Source organism: Schistocerca nitens, chromosome 2, assembly GCF_023898315.1.
Source record: "Schistocerca nitens isolate TAMUIC-IGC-003100 chromosome 2, iqSchNite1.1, whole genome shotgun sequence".
In the NCBI taxonomy this organism is placed as follows: Eukaryota; Metazoa; Arthropoda; class Insecta; order Orthoptera; family Acrididae; genus Schistocerca; species Schistocerca nitens.
In genome coordinates this window covers 152,931,539-152,948,827 of record NC_064615.1, presented here as the reverse complement: position 1 = coordinate 152,948,827, position 17,289 = coordinate 152,931,539, and the positions used below count along the sequence as shown (strand labels likewise).

General features: G+C 41.3%; 1 protein-coding gene across 1 annotated transcript in view; it reads left to right on the top strand.

Annotated features, from left to right (window-relative positions):
• LOC126234889 (segmentation protein Runt-like) overlaps positions 1–17,289 on the top strand; it is a 146,285-nt gene that overhangs the window by 29,288 nt on the left and 99,708 nt on the right. Inside the window, exon 2 of the mRNA XM_049943629.1 lies at positions 11,451–11,564. Coding sequence (XP_049799586.1) covers positions 11,451–11,564 — 114 coding nt within the window. The remainder of the gene's footprint in view (positions 1–11,450; positions 11,565–17,289) is intronic.

Sequence of the window (17,289 nt, the reverse complement as noted above, 5' to 3'; positions counted from 1 at the left end):
CTGATCAAGGCCCAAAAGTGCCAAGAGATGAATGGTGGTCACATTTAACATCTGTTATAGTCAGGTTACTACTGTATTTCCTTTCCTCTGCTGTGTTTCTCTGTATGCTGGAAATCTCTTCTCCAGGTCACTTTTATTTACCCTACCCTGTAATACAGCAAGTGAATAAGCAAACAAATATGAAGAGTATATGATCGGTTTTCGTGTTTCTCTTCAGTTTTTCCACGAAACTTTGATCTCGTATTAGTCTGCTTAATGACATAGCATTCGACAGTTTCCGAAGTTAAATAAAGGACAAAAACGTAAGTTGGTGGTTGTTATTACTATTGTAATCTTCAGTCCGAGATCTGGTTTGATGCAGCTCTCAAAGCTATCTAATCCTGTCCAATGCTCTTCACCCCAGCGTAACTACTGAAACCTATAATATATCCATTTGAACCTACTCACAGCACTCAAACCTTTGTCTCACTACAATTCAGCACCCCCACTCCTCCCCAGTACTTTCTTCTCTCATAAAATTGGTGACCCCTTGACCTCCCAGGGTATTTAATATCAACAAACATCTGCTTTTAGTCACGTAGTGCCATATAATTCTTTTCTTCCCACTTCCACTCAAGTAGCTCCTCATTAGTTATCCGATCTTCCAATCTAATCTTCAGCTCAGTTCCTTACAAGGGAACCTCCCCATCGCACCCCCCTCAGATTTAGGTATACGTTGGTACAGTGGATAGGCCTTGAAAAACTGAACACAGATCAATCGAGAAAACAGGAAGAAGTTGTATGGAACTATGAAAAAAATAAGCAAAATATATACTGAGTAGTCCATGTTCAAGATATGCAACATTAAGGAGAGTATTAGCTCAGCAGCGCTGTGGTCCTCTGGTTAGCGTGAGCTACTGTGATACGAGAGGTGCTTGGTTCAAGTCTTCCCTCGAGTGAAAATTTTAATTTTTTATTTTCAGACAATTATCAAAGTTCAGGCACACACGCACACACAATCAACTTCGCTCTCCAAAATTCCAGGTTATGTTCAGATTTGCTTGGACATATGCAGGATTTGACGGTCTACACACGGAAAAATTTTAAAGCGTTAGAAACATATGTTTTGACATAGCACAGGGAAAATTGTGCGACTGTGAAACTGTTGCATTCATTTGTTGCAGTTTATGTGACAAACTCTTATGTTTTCATCACTTTTTTTGGGAGTGATTATCACATCCACATGAAAACCTAAATCGGGCAAGGTAGAAGAATCTTTTTACCCATTCGCCAAGTGCACAAGTTAGGTGGGTCGACAACGTATTCCTGTCATGTGACGCACATGCCGTCATCAGTGTCGTATCGAATATATCAGACCTGTTTTCCTGGGGAGGAATCGGTTGACCTATGACCTTGCGATCTAATGTTTTCGGTTCCCATTGGAGAGGCACGTCCTTTCGTCTACTAATCGCACGGTTTTGCGGTGCGGTCGCAAAACACAGACACTAAACTTATTATAGTGAACAGAGACGTCAATGAACGAACGGACAGATCATAACTGCGAAAATAAAGAAATTAAAATTTTCGCTGGAGGAAGGACGTGAACCAAGGACCTCTCGCTCCACAGCAGCTCACGCTAACCACGTGCCCACGGCGCTCCTGCCCTCATGTTTTCCTTGATGTTGCCTATCTTGCACACAGACTACTCAGTTTGTATATTTTGTTTATTTTTTCATGGTTCCACACAACTTCTTCCTGTTTTCTTGATTGATCTGTGTTCAGTTTTTCAAGGCCTATCCACTGCTCCAACTTACAAGGAAATCTGAGGGGGGTGCGAGGGGGAGGTTCCCCTTGTTAGCACCAAATTAACTTTCCATGGAAGTATCTTCAGAAAAGAGTTACTAATACTTAAATTTATATTAAGTCTTAGCACATTTCTGTTTTCCAGAAATGTTTTTCTTTCTAGTGCTGCTCTGTACGTCCTCGCTACTCTGGCCACCCTCAGTTATTTCGCTGGCCAAATAACAAAACTCATCGGCTACTTTTAGTTTCTCAGTTTCTCATCTGTTTCTGCTTTAATGTGACCACATACGCTTTTGCTGATGCTCGTTTTATAACTTTTTAAATGTTTTAGATTACCACAGTTGTGACTATCGCTAGGGCAGTAGATTAGCTGAGGTACCAAGTCTATAAGCAAGCAGACTATAATGATTATGTGAAAAGTTACCGTGTTTCTCTTTAGTTGTGTCCTGACGTTTGCGAACGGGTAAATTGTTCAGTTCATACCATCTCACATTTGGATTGCACGTTCATTTGCTTAGCGGGGCCGCAATCGCCCGTTTGTGAAGGTAAGATATGAAAAAGAAGATGAAAGACGAAATTTGATGGTGGTATTTAACGAGAAATACAGCGGCACAGCCCTTCCTAAGAAGATTCGAGTTCGCGTGATGCGAAAATTGAGTTCTGAGACGGGGCCCGCTGGAAACGAATCCGCCGCAGGCGTTCACGTGTAGCATTTAGCAACGAGAAGCGCATTACCCGGTGGCCTCGCAACGCTTCTTCGTCGCCCTTTCAGGAGGTCACTCGATTACCGCGACCCCATCACGGCGCAGGCGTTTTTACACCAGTAACTACGTTTGCAGGCAGCGCCGGCTAATACATCGCAATATGGACAAAACAGAAAAAACACACACACACTCTCTCTCTCTCACGCACACAGGCACGACAAAAAATGCACAGCCGTCGCGTTAGGCTAATAATGATGTATTTGGAATAACACGCATCTCTCAAAAATCTGAAATAATGCGATTACGCAAAACGCTGTTCCTACTCTCAGTGCCAAATCTATGCATCGCTGTAATGGTATTCAAATTGGCATGATTGCGAGCGCTGTGGACTAGTATTAAATCAGTGCGACACATGCTAATAATCCGGCCCGAGGGGTGGGCGAACAGCGCTCGCCTCTCTCCAGGGACGCCGCTTCGACTCCCGGACGCAGTGCGTACCACCGCCAATTGCCCAGACCCATTGCTGTGTTAATGGTGGCTCGTTTCCTATCAGAGCTCTGCCATTCGAGAACAACACGCTATGTAGCAAACTGCGAACTCACCAACACTCAGAACAATCCCATCCCTAGTTCTCAATTTGGTCTTGATTTCCAGCCACTGCTCTGAATAGCATTACGCTTACCTCCAACCAGAATAAACGAAAGGCAACAGTGATGCACTCTTTATCAAGGACTCCCTTGATTGTTCACAAAATTTCGTATAAAATTACTTTTTTTTACCTTGATTGTTCACAAAATTTCGTATAAAATTACTTTTTTTTTAAATTTATTAACGTTCGGAACAAGCCCAAGCAGCCAGCTCAACACAGGAAATGTTAATTTACGACTGGTTTTGACAGTTCATGGTAGGCATCTTTTAGTCGTACCCTGGTACGAGGTGAGATAGGATTAACAAAGGACTGATTCGACATGAAACAAGATATACAATCAGAATATACTAAAACGAGTATACAAGACAAAGACGGAACACATAGTGGTAGTATACCATAAAAGTGCTATACGTAAAGCGATAAAAATGATAAATTGCTGTTCGCAGACATTTGCGATCGTCCCAGTTCAATCCATATGAATGATGATATGTCTAAATTAACGATAAAACGTTCTTTGTGTGTCCTGTGAGAATAGTTTCAAAAGCTGCAGATACAGAACTGAGTATTTGTACAGGTCTATAAGTGCCATCCAGACAGAACGGGAAAACAGCTCCGAAACCAGAGTTTGTATTACAGCCACATGTATAGATACACCAGTATTCAAACATATATACGAGTACAGGAGGTACATAGTGGCATAGATTTAGAGGCTGAGATTTCCATATTCTGCAGAGTAGTACATGGGGATACAATCATTCAGTTGAGCTTTTGGACTTCCCCTGTCGTTCTAAGTACCAAGAGACGTAGATTAGAGCACTAGCATCGTTGTAGAACTTAGACAGTATCTTATGCGTTGCTATGTCGTTGGATGTTAAGTAGGTTTGGCGTCTGCTTGGGAACTGACGGCCAAGAGAACCTCCAATGATTGAAGTTCATCCTCGCTATAGCTGTCGTGAAGCTCCTTGATGTTTGTGCCTTATTTTACTGTGGTGCTCTTGGAATCGAGGTATGAACTAGTGTGTAGTGACTACCTTTGATTTTAGATGTCCACAACCACTCCTCTTGCCTGTCCGAGGACAACCGCTTTCTGATCGAGAGTGTTGTATCTGTGAGAGTAAGTTTATCATATTTAGTAGCTCCATGCAGAGATAATTACTTCGCTAGGAGGTCTTGTTCATTTCCAGGTACCCCTGAGTGATCTTCATCCATACCATCGCAATGTTGCGACAGTTCCTCTGCAACAGAAACAGAACGTCAGCAATTGCTGCAACTGTGAGGTTGGTACGACTAGTATGATGTTTCTAGTCAGTTGTAGGGCTGGCATGCTATCGGATATGATGACTATGTTCTGTGGTCGTCTGTGCTAACAGTAGGGCTTCCATCCAAAATTGCAGCTCGGCTGTCATAATAGTTGAGTGTGAATCCAGCTTATATAGCCCTTTTTATTTGCTTCTGGGTAGAAGGGGACTTTTGCACACTTGGTGCCTTAGCACCTCCATCTACACATTTTCAGCCGCGACTGGTGGAAGTTGCTTATTTATCCAGTATCTTCCGCACACACAGTAGGATGAGAATTCGGTGATTTTTTCGTCATGCGGCTCATATTAATCGAAAGAGGATCGCAGGTGGAATTTCTTGCAGAGGAATATTCGTCGCGGCTTTAATGGTGATTCGCTCGCTTTAACCAGTAATGTGTTTGTTGGGGTTGAATGTATACAATTACTTCAGTACTGTACCACATAGCCGGCCGCTGTGGTCGAGCGGTTCTAGGCACTTCAGTCCGGAACCAAGGGGCTGCTACGGTCGCAGGTTCGAATCCTGCCTCGGGCGTAGACGTGAGTGATGTCCTTAAGGGGCTCCGGAACGCCCTATACTTGCAATGTTAAAATAACGCTTATAAATTACATCTTTCCTCACAAAGTATTTGAGGTAGGAAGTTGAACTTTTTACAGATTATTTATTGGAATATGGGCTACAACTTAACACAGGGATTATACAAAATTTTAGTTCAGTTATTAAAGATGATTTTTTTTCAATTGTAATGAAAATACACAGCATTTTTTTGCAATTTTTTATTTATATTTTCAAAAATATACAGTTTTTTTGGAAAAAGGCTGTGTTAAATTATGCAGAAGGTACTGTGTAACATTTACTGAAAGTTTGAAACAAATATGTTTGGAAGATCCTTAGAAAACATGTAATTAGTATGAGAAAATAAAAGTTTTGGGAATCGAGCGACAAAGATTGGATTAACTTTTTAGTGCATTCCAGGTCCATAGGATGGATTATCTTCATCCTCTGCAAACTCCTCCTCCAGCTTCCTCTTGTTCCTCCTCCTGTTTACTCTTGCTTGTATTTCTAGACTCTTTACAGCCCTGTCTGCAGCCCGAAGGCGTTCCTTGTCTAAAGCAAGCATCGCTCGTACCATGTTAGAACCTATCTTCATTCCCATATTTCTAAATACCTTGCACCTTAAAATGTTGCCATCATTGAAAGTCGCAACAGCATCATACACACCAAAGTGAAGTGTTTCTATTCCAACAAATACAGTCTTGGGGATTCTCGACCATATAACACTATTTACACTTTCATTGGGGTTTTGAGTTTTTCCGTGAATACACTTTTTCAACAGTTCAGGTGCTGCTAAGTCTCTGAAAATAGGTTTTATCACCTCCATTATTGCATGAGGCAGACTATGCTTATGAGTGTACACTTCACCAGTTAGCAATCCTTTGTTATATTTACACCAACTGTCTTCTTCTTTGGGACACAAGCTATGTTGGGGATTTTCGTCGTCTTTATTGTTTACAGTAATAACACATACCTTTGGCTTTCCAACATTACTCCTTTTCTTAAAAGCCTTCAGAGGATTTCTAATAACTTTACTTTTACTCATTATTATACTTCAACAAAACAGAGACTCAAGAAACAGAATAAATTACGAATATTTTCGAGATAACGACAGAGTAAATAAACATGAAACAATCGACAATCACACCAGCGATATATATTGAACCATCACAGGTTAGCCACAACACATACTTTATCTCACATCACTAAAATGTACCTGATGAACACGGACGTTAATAATAACACCATTTGACATCAGTTTAACAGCGCCACAGTAGGTCACGCCCATGTAGAACACATTTCAAAAAAAAAATTAAAAATAGTTGTAGTCTTCGGAATTGAATAAATTATATATCTATTAAAAGGTAATAGTCTGCAGATTCAGAAAACGCAAAAAAGTAAAAATTGAACTTTTCATGATTTTGAGCCTTTCCGGAGCCCCTTAAGTTGGTTAGGTTTAAGTAGTTCGAAGTCTAGGGGACTGATGACCTCAGATGTTAAGTCCCATAGTGATTAGAGCCATTTGAACCATTTTTGTACCACAGACACCTGTTCTGTAAATAAGAAAACAATACTGCTGTTTCTGTTCTGTTAAGTTAAAGTCTCTATAGATGCCCTACAGGTTCATTTAGTAAGTACAAAGGCGTAACGGAGATGCTCAGCCAACACGAGTGGCAGACGCAACTAGAGAGAGACGTTCTGCACCACGGTGTTTTACCGTTGACGTTGCGAGAGAACGTGTTCCTTGAAGAGACAGCAAATATATTGCTTCCTCCTAAGTATATCTCGCGAAAAGACCGTGGAGACTTGGACTCACACGGAGGTTTACCAGCAATCGTTCTTCCCTCGGATCATTCGTGACTGAAACAGGAGAAGGAGAAAATGGCAGTGGCAAACTAAGTACCCTCCGTCACACACGGTAATGTGGATCATGGAATATAGATCTAGATTTATATTTCTAGCTTTTCTCCGCTGATGTGCTCTATACTCACACAACTATCCAACTGAAGAGGGTCGAAAGAGTGACAAGTGTGTATTTTCCTTGCGTTTCCACCTTTTTTTTTTTTTACCTTCAACTCCAGCAGGTGGACGAGTTACGTTATCCTTGATACCTGTATTGTGTGGTAGTACAGGAAAGCCAAAGTCGGTTTTCTGTTACGCTTCCAGTGACGTCATGGTTACATGAATTGTACACTATGATACATGTGCTATTTCAAAAATACCTACAGCTGTTCGTAACGAAAATGTTACAACAACGGCAATCAAGCTGGTTGATATCCCACTGCTAGTTAAAGAACATTCATTCGATACAGATTTTATTTTGCTTCTAGACAAACAGCTGTTTCGAGTGTTCAAGATAAAGGGGACACCCTTTCTTCCAACAGCTAACAGAGTAAAACATTTACACTTACATCTACAGATAAACTCTTCTATCAACCTTATTGTGTACTATTGTCACTTCAACGAGCGTGTTAACTACGTACTGCCGTTGGTAAAGGATCAACGGATCGTATTCTCATGTTATGGATCCAGAATCACAGATGTTAACCTATTGGGCACACAGGGCGGAAACTAACTCCACAGGCAAAATTCAGGAGGCTGTTCTGGAGTAATTTCTGGGTAGTTTGGTGTAAGGGCTCTCAGATAGCTCTTTCGTTTGGTTTCTTACCCCCCCCCCCCCCCCATCTACCTTTTTATGTGTCTGAGCTGAAAATATCTGCATAAAAAAGCAAATGCCGTTGTTGTAGGCCTGCGCCGTATGTCTTGTTTGGAAACGAACTTGTCCCATTCATTTACGGACATTGCTGTTGGTAACAGTAACATCTATTTTACTCTTTGCCCTCCAGTTGCCTTTTAGTGCTGATCGGGTCTGTCTCGAATTTCTTTAGTCAGTGGTTGGTGTAAGTTTACACTGATACACAGCAGTATGGATAGGTTTCTTGATAAAGAGTTGTGGTTTCACTGAAGATAACCAAGGTAACAAACCGAAAACTTAACAATTACAGTACGTTACTACTCCGTAACGAGACACGCAGATCACGAACACCTTACGCCCAAACTCTCGAAAGAAGAACTTTCGAAATTTTGTCGGTTGGTTCGGATGGATTCGGATTCTCCTGCGTAAACTATAGTTTCTGTGGCCTTGTGCGTTACAAACGTTCTCATAATTTCTTTCTCACGCCGCCGTTTGCAGTTGCAATAAATTTTTATTCAGAGCCAACGCTTTTCGCTCTCTTTCAAAGCATGATCAGCGTTCATACATAATATGGTGAATTTTCCCAGACATCAAGACAAACAAGTCTTCTGTCACATGTCACCACTGATTAATTTTTACAACGCTTTTTGGAGGTTGAGACCTCGATCCTCAGGTGTACTGCAGTGGATTGGTTCAAAAATGGTTCAAATGGCTCTGAGCACTATGCGACTTAACCTCTGAGGTCATCAGTCGCCTAGAACTTAGAACTAATTAAACCTAACTAACCTAAGGACATCACACACATCCATGCCCGAGGCAGGATTCGAACCTGCGGCCGTAGCGGTCGCTCGGCTCCAGACTGTAGCGCCCAGTACCGCACGGCCACTCCGGCCGGCCAAGTGGATTAAAACGATATGTATATGTTATGCTACGATTTTTGGGTACCTGTCGCACTCACTATTGGAAGAGGACAAAAACAGACACTATTTTAATACATGATTCATAGTTTTATGGAGTCTTTGTTCGAAAAGATGAACAAAAATATAAATTTGAAAGTAAATTTACCTCCAGTGTTCACTGACTCCTTTTTTCGTCGTCTTACATCACATACACAAATACACTTGATAAACATCGAAAGGAGAAAGCTAACGCCTAGACTCTAATAAGTGCAAACGATATAAGACAAAACGTAACACTATTTTGAAATGAGTGTTCGTACTGACATTTCTGAAATACATTCTAAACTCAGTATTAACAGAATTTATTTGAGAAGAAGAAACTTGAACTTTGAAGTCAGTACAGAAGTATTCTCTGCTCCACAAATAGATCTTTCTATCCCATAGATAATTTGTACGGTTTACTCTTGAGTGAGTGGGTTACGGATTGTACCAACTAGATATATTCGCTGTCCCTTATTGTTCACAACTGAAATAAAAACGGACACCTCTTGTGTACACAGACTACGTCAGTTATTCCTCAAAACTCACCAGTTATATCTGATTGTAGGTGTCAATGTACACTATCGAATTATGTCATTGGTATAAAAACTAAACTTACTCTGGGATATTTTCTGCTTGTGGCAGTGAACGGCAACGAATTGTAAATGAAAATTTTAAAAAAGTAATGCGGTTAAAATGAATTATAATGCGATACTTATCGGTTATAGCATCACTGGGATTGTATCAAGATCAAATATTTAGATAGACAACCAACAGCAGTTGCTAGCAATAAAACACACAATGCAGCGGCTGTACGAAATAAGAAGCAACAAGAGAAATCATTTGAAATATATCCCTGAGTGGTAGATTTCATGATCTAGTTCTAAGTCAACTAAATATGTATTTGCAGTACAGGATCTTAACCCTGAATGAGGAACTTCCATGGTATTGGTTCCCTGATTCATGTGAAGCGATACATCCAAATCTTCGTAAAACCGGCTAGAATACGTTTAAAACGGAACGAACATGGCTCGGAAACTCGGTTTTCGTATTTCTTTTACCGCTGTCCAATAAATAAGGAACTAGCTTTCTAATAGTCAATGCTTCACCTAAACTGTAGGCTACTACATCTACTAATTTGCGTATTTAGTCAATTATTTTATGCATCATTACTTGTTCGTAGTTTATATCGTGCACTTTCCGGATATTTTTGCCTGTGGTTGCTGTTTCGGAACGTCTTGTGTGAGTATCATCTTTGCGAGAAGTCAGGCTGTGTTTCACATCAGTCACCCATTTCTTAAGTGCTGAAAACATAGGAGCAGACTCCTTATAAATCTTCACCAACTTTAGAAGAATTTCTTTTGGCGATAAACAGCCAATAGCAGACTATTGTACGAGGTCATGAAATTTCAGTTAATCCATATTGACGAAATGCGTACGAAGTGGCTGATGAGCTGTGCAGACATATCAGGCAAACTTCTTGCTATCCCGCAGTACAAGAAAACCGAATTTTCATTCATATCAACGTCTTCTGTGTGCAGAGAACTAATCAGCATATTTCGAACGCGTACTGTTTGTTCACTAACCCTCTTTATTATAACGGTCCAAACGTTTCTCGTAAAGCTAGTTGTTTTTGTTAAGAAGTGAGGCCTAGTTATGTAACACTTATCATCATAACACTGTAATACGAAAGTACTAAACCACACAATAACTTGGGACCGTCTGTTTGGGTCCCATACTCGTGGCGATTTTACGCTCACGTGAAGAGACAACTAGATTTGTTCAGATTTTTTTTCTTTTAAAGAGATAATTTAATAAGATATGTTTCTCTTGTCTGATTACGTCACTTGATCATACGAATGATACCTGGAGTGGTTAAACACATAAACAAAAGGTGCCGCTGGTATTTATGATGGCTATCTTCATATTTCAATATGTGCAAACCCTTCTTTTACTTAATTTTTTAGACAATGTGCTTTCTACAAACGCCTACTCTATACGACGTCTCTGTGGGCAGTAAGCGGTGAAATTTTGTTTGGAACACTGCGATTGGAGCATTGTGATATAACAACGAAAAACTCCTCATTTGCTAACACGAGTAATCAGAAGTCGTCCAAGTTAAAATCAGCTATACGGGCGCATTCAGATATACTTGTACAATAATGCGAAGTTGTTTCGAAAACCTACTAAGTAAGCACATCTACGCAAACAAAAATCACCTTTCAAGCACAACGCAATAGAGAAACGTCAGTTTAGTTCGAACATTTAACGCAAGAAGAATCCTAGTTTTCTTAGCATTGTCTGGCGAACTGCGTAATTTTGAACTTATTGGTGATAACGTCTCATGTCTTTTGTACGCATCAATAATATCAATAATACATATTTGACGTCCTAGGACCATTACGGTAGAAGAACAGAACGCACAATAATTTCTCGATAATGGTTCTATTCAGTTCTTTCCTCTCAGTTGTCATATCATAACAAATAAGCATGAAATGTACAGGCTCAGAAAAAAAATTAATGCTCATATCCTCAACATTATCACCCTAGGTGACAGCAGTTTCATTATTTACGAGTACTTATTCAATCAATTTTCGGGCATGGAGATCGATAGTAATTAACAATTCTCCCAATATTTCGGATGAAAACTGCAAAATTATTATACAGGCGCGTTTTATTACAACTTCAGCATAGAATTTACGCGTCCCAATTCAAGAAACTAGTATTCAGTAAATTATCCAGTGTGATGCACAGCATGTAATAAGTTGTTTAAGTATTATAATAAATGTTGTGTTACGAAGTTGTCTGATACATTTGTGGTTTTGTTGCAGGGAAGAGCTTCTCGCTGACCATCGTGATCAGCTCGACGCCTTTCCAGATAGCCACCTACAACAAGGCCATCAAAGTGACGGTGGATGGCCCCCGAGAACCGCGCACCAAGTCCAGTAAGTGCACCACTATTGTCATTTTAGGGATACTGGCGGCTTAGAGGAAAACAGGAAGCTCTTGTCATGACAGTCAGTATGTTATATCGAGAAGAGTAGTGATTCACGACGGACACCTCTCTTCTAGAAATCTGAGAATAATCTTCGTTCAAACTTTCCTTCCCTATATTAAAATTAGTTCTCCGCACTTTAATTCAAGTTTTTACTTTCATTTTCGGAGCCTGCATCCGTTGTCAGTATCTTGATGCATACTGTATCTCATTTAACATTTTTACAGTTCCTTCCACTCTTTTGCGTAACTATCCACATTTTGTGTTTTATTTATTATTTTTCTCCTATGTCTCACATGACAAGTAAATTACGACATTGAAATCAAATACGGAATTATTTTCTGAAATACCAAAGTTGGAAATTAGTGTTATGGAAGAAATACAAGTTTCGGGAGCGTTGCCACGTATCAATTTTGATGTTACATTATTGATAAATATTAAATTTTTTTGTTAATTTTGTGACATCAGGTGGTAAACAGGCACGTAAAGATAACTGAGTTGTTCCATCTATTGATACCATTGATGTTTCGAGTTTACGATATCTTTACGATAACTTCAATAAAGTCGCTGTGTATGGCGGTCCATCACTGACGTCAAAGTAGTCTCCGGTCACAATGCGCACACCATTTACTTGTGTGTGATTCCGTTACTTCTTCGACTGTCAGTTGCTTTCTTGGCGAAGACAATGAGCGATGTTGTAAAAAATTTCATTTTCACAGAGGATTAAGGCGGTCACAGTTAAAGCCGTAGAGTTGCGTTCTCATATTTATCTGCTTGGACTACTTTAGATAAAACTTGAGAGCATTTGAAGCCAACATAAATTCTTTGAAAATTCGAGTAAAAAGATAAAATAAATCAATTCAGTTTTGGATATGCTTCTGTTTACTGACAGAAGGGAAAGCTATAGCTCAAATGAGGATAGGGACGTTGAAACTAACTGAATGCTGCAATTTCGTTAATGCTTTCTTTGTCCCATTCAAATCTTCATATTTTCTTTCTAATCAGAAGATTCGTTCATGAAACTAGGTCTGGATTGCTCTGAACTGTTTTCTTCCTCTTTTTTCGTCTTTACAGGTGCGTTATCAGTTTTGGATATGCTTCTGTTTACTGACAGAAGCGAAAGCTATAGCGCAAATGAGGATAGGGACGTTGAAACTAACTGAATGCTGCAATTTCGTTAATGCTTTCTTTGTCCCATTCAAATCTTCATATTTTCTATCTAATCAGAAGATTCGTTCATGAAACTAGGTCTGGATTGCTCTGAATTGTTTTCCTCCTCCTTTTTTCGTCTTTACAGGTGCGTTATGTTTCTTCAACCTCCAGTATACTAAGCGTAACAAATCATGTTTCAACAAAGACAACCGGTATCTTAAAGCGGTAGCAAAGTGATGTGCCACAGAAAGAAAATGTACTTGCGGCCTTCCAGATGTCTGAAATTCTACCAAAACTGGATGAGCACATCAAACATGCCTCAAGTGATCCAGCGTCTACCGAAAATTACGAAACAATTTTTTAAATATGTAATAGAATGTTGGCTGTCATATAAATATGCAACCAGTCGCAGACTACAGTAAAATTTCTACGATTTTGCCGGATTTCTCGTGTTTATTCTTGTGACCTCCACGTGAGGTTTAATATTATGAAGGCAGTGCGACTGTTGCACTGCTTACCTCGATCAGCGATTTATGGAGTCGTCTTTCTCACAAAGAGTTCAATTCCATTTCATATTTTTTTTCTCATTGACTGCGCCAAGAAGTTACAATCCTAGCAGTACGTTTCTGTATTTCTTCGCAAACAGTGAAGTAGTATACAATTTCCTAAGGTTCCTTAACGGATGCACTACGCTTCCCCTAATTGTTCCAATGAATCTAAGGCTTCACTTTGAATTTCTTGTTAGTCATTTCATGCCTTAGTTTTTTTTCTTCACTTCGTTGGTTTATCCTGAGGCTGTGAAACGATATGAGAGTCTCAAGAAGTTTACCAGCAATCCCGTAAACTTAAACCGTTACATAATTTCCCTTTTTGATCCCGATTATCCTACATTGATCCACATTTAAGCAGTGTTACCATTCAGTATCGACGAGTGTCGGATATCAGATCAGCGATAGATTTAACATCAAAACTGGGGACTGCAAGGTAGACTAAGTGAAGAAATTCTGCTACTTTGGAAGCAAAACAACATATGACGGACGATCGACGAGGACATAAGACGAAGACTAGCGCACCAGAAGAGAAAATTCATCGGTAAAATAAGTCTTCTAACATCAAAATTCGAGAAAGCATTATATTAGAATACATATCTGGTTTACAGCATTGTAATGAAGTGAATCATGGACTATCGAGAACCGGAAAAGAAGGGAGTTGAAGAGTTTGAGATGTGGAGCTGCAGGAGGAGGCCGAAAGTTGAGTGGTCTGGTAAGATCAGAAATGAGGACTCCTTCTGCAGAATCGGCGAGGAAAGGAATATATGGAAAACAACAATTAGAAGAAGGAACAGGTAACAGGAAATGAGAATGGCTTTAATGGTACTTTCCAGTGCCATACAGAGCAAAAACTGTGGGGTGAACTTAGATTGGAATATATCCAGCAAATAACTGAGGTCTTTGGGTGCAAGAGCTGCTCTGAGAAGAAGAGGTTGGTGAAGGAGTCTGAGATCAACCGTGCGTTCCATCCATTCTCCCCCCCCCCCCCCCCCCGCCTCCCTCCAACCATTCCTCATAAAGTAAGTTGGTCATAGTAGTAGATAAAATAGCAGGAATTGTGTGAATGGACGGTAACGACGACACAATACTTACTTGCTCGTCCAGTATAAAATATAAAACCCCGAAAATTCAACCTGTGGCGCAGAGTGCAAGTACTCAGAAATAAGCAAAAAAACTTATGTATCACCCTCGATCGACTAATAAACTGGAGTAACAACACCGGAATGAAGACTGCGGCGGTAAAAACCAAAACTGTCAAGATAGACTCTACAGCCTATAACGGGAACGGAGGGTGAGGAGGGGGGGGGGGGTGCAACTGCAGCAGGCACCAGTGACCTGCACATACACAAAATGTTCATGAGGGCTGTCCCGCAACACATTGCACAGGCATGGATCGGTCACGAAGCACCAGTAGCAGGGATCGTATCAGCAAACAGAAGAATGATGAAGGCTGGGTACTGCAGGAAAATTTAGATGTAACTAACAGCATCCGTACACATAGTACTAAGCGTCGAACGTATCCTAGAAGTAGACAGATTGATCTGGCAGGCTGAGTACTCATTATTCCTCATGTTTTAGTGCCCCTGTTAACACATATACGCAAAACGATACTTTTGGTCGCTGTGTCGAATGGCCACGTAGAATTCCACTTTAAAAATCATTTTGTTTGTGACGGGAAACAAACCGAAGCTTTCCATCGACATTGAAGTCGCACGAAAGATGCGATGAGTAGTAGTTTTATGGGTCGAATTCAGCTACAAGTTGCAAAAAGGAAACTACAGATACCTGCCGAAACACCAGAGAAATTGCACCTGACGACTCTTAGGAGATACACCCTGTATGCCTGTAACAGCGTTAGAAATAAGACAAAGAATAATCTAGGAAACAGAGTCACACCAAATGGAGGAAAGTAGAAATTGGAACGTATCGAACAAATAATCGAAGACGTTAGGTGAACTTTCTGCTCTGGGAACTACTGGCAGGCCGAATCTCATTGGTCAGAAAACGGAGGATCTGAAAGAAACACTGATGTAGAGATTAGACATTATTTTACAGTAATAAAGCGCCGAGACACTCCTGTTGACTACACAGTGGACGTCAGAGACTTGGTTGCCGTTCCTACCTGATAAATCATTTATGTGTATCGATTCCACAAAGAAACCACGGGTCTCATTACAACAACATCAAACGCCGCAGGGTAAGAGGCTCGTTTACGTGAGGGCAGAGCTCGGCCGGTAATAGCCGAACGTACAGGCTTTTGGAGGAAGCTCCGCGGCGCGCGATAAAAACACCCCGCCCCCGGCTGGTGGGACGCCGTTGGTCCGCGGGTCTGGGTTGGAGGCTGCCGTGTCGCCTCCACGGGGAAGATCCCACGGCCTCCGCCCCTTCTGCACGCGGCGGAATCTGCCGGAATGGCCCGGATTTCGCGCGCCCCTCCACTTGATCTCTCGATATTCCCCCTACCCCTACCGCTGCCCTTCGCCGAGCGCGGCATCTCATCTGGGAGCGGCCGTATCCCGGAGGCCGATAGCCCAGAAAACTAACCTCCGCCAGCCGCGCATCGCCCTTGCGGAGGCGATCGCCGCCCGCAGTACCGCCGCCACCGCCCCCACTGCCCCCACCGAGCCGCCCTCCCTACACCACACCCGGCGTTTCCTCAGCTCGTCTTCCACAACACGCGAACCCTGGCTGGTGAACCTGCACTGCTATCCCTAACCTAACGACTATTTATCTTTTGTTCATCGCTAAAGGTTATCTCAGAGCTAGTTCCGATTTTGAATCGAATCGTATATTTTTGTTTAGCGGTTGCCCATACTGTCTTATAACATTGCGGTTTCCGTGAACATTCGTGTGCTGTTGTGTAGGCTATGCAAACGATGCGAAGAGACTTCTTGGCTCGTTTGCAGGTGATGCTGTCGTTCGCCGTCTAGTAAAGTCATCAGAACAGCAGAACGAATTACAAAATAATTTCGGCAAGTATCTGTTCTAAATGTTCAAATGTGTGTGAATTCCTAAAGGGAATAAACTGCTGAGTCATCGGTCCCTAGATCTACACAATACTTAAACTAATTTACGCCAGGGATAACACTCTTGTCCATGCCCGGAGAGAGGACGCGAACCTCCGGCGGGAGGGGCCGCGCAATGCGTGACATTGCGCCTCGAAACGTGCGGCCACTCAATGCGGCCAAGGTACCTCTATGGTGCGAAAAATGTTACTTAACCCTCAACAATAAAAAGTGTGGGGTCCACCACAGGAGTACTGGAAAGAAGCCCTTAAACGTCGGTTACACGATAAATAGTACAAATTTAACGTTTGTTGATTTAGCTAAATATCTATGGATTACAATTACAATAAACTTAAATTGGAACCATCACACAAAAAATGTAGTGGGGAATGCGGAGCAAAGTTTTGAGTTTTGCTGGCAGAAGACTCAGAAGACGCAACAAATCTGCTGAACGTGATGTACAGAGTACATTTGTCCGTTCTCTGCTAGAGTATTGCCACACAGTACGGGATCCTTGCCAGGCAAGAATGACGTAGGATACGGTAAAAACTGAAAACATCGTCAGCTCATTTTGTTTTACAGCGAAATGTGGGAAAGAGTGTCCAGTGCGAGGTAGTATGTCAATCACTAAAACGCAGGATCCTTTTTGTTGTAGCGAGATATTTTCATAAAATTTCCATCACCATCTTTCTCCTTCGAATGCGAAAATATTTTGTTGAGTCTCTGTATGTCAATCTTTTCAGAGATGGTTTCGGGACTCGGCTGTTCAGTACAGCATGTCAAACCAAATAACTCTCAGCCGTCTAATTTCCAAACTGTTCTTATTAGGTTACCAGTTTCTTCTATTTACTACGGCGTCTTCAGGCCCCATGACCGACGTGTAGGAAGACTCCAGCCACGGTTCCGATCAAAACAGGGGCCAGATTTCTAACAGTTGGAAGATGATGGTTGAAGTGATCGCTGTATC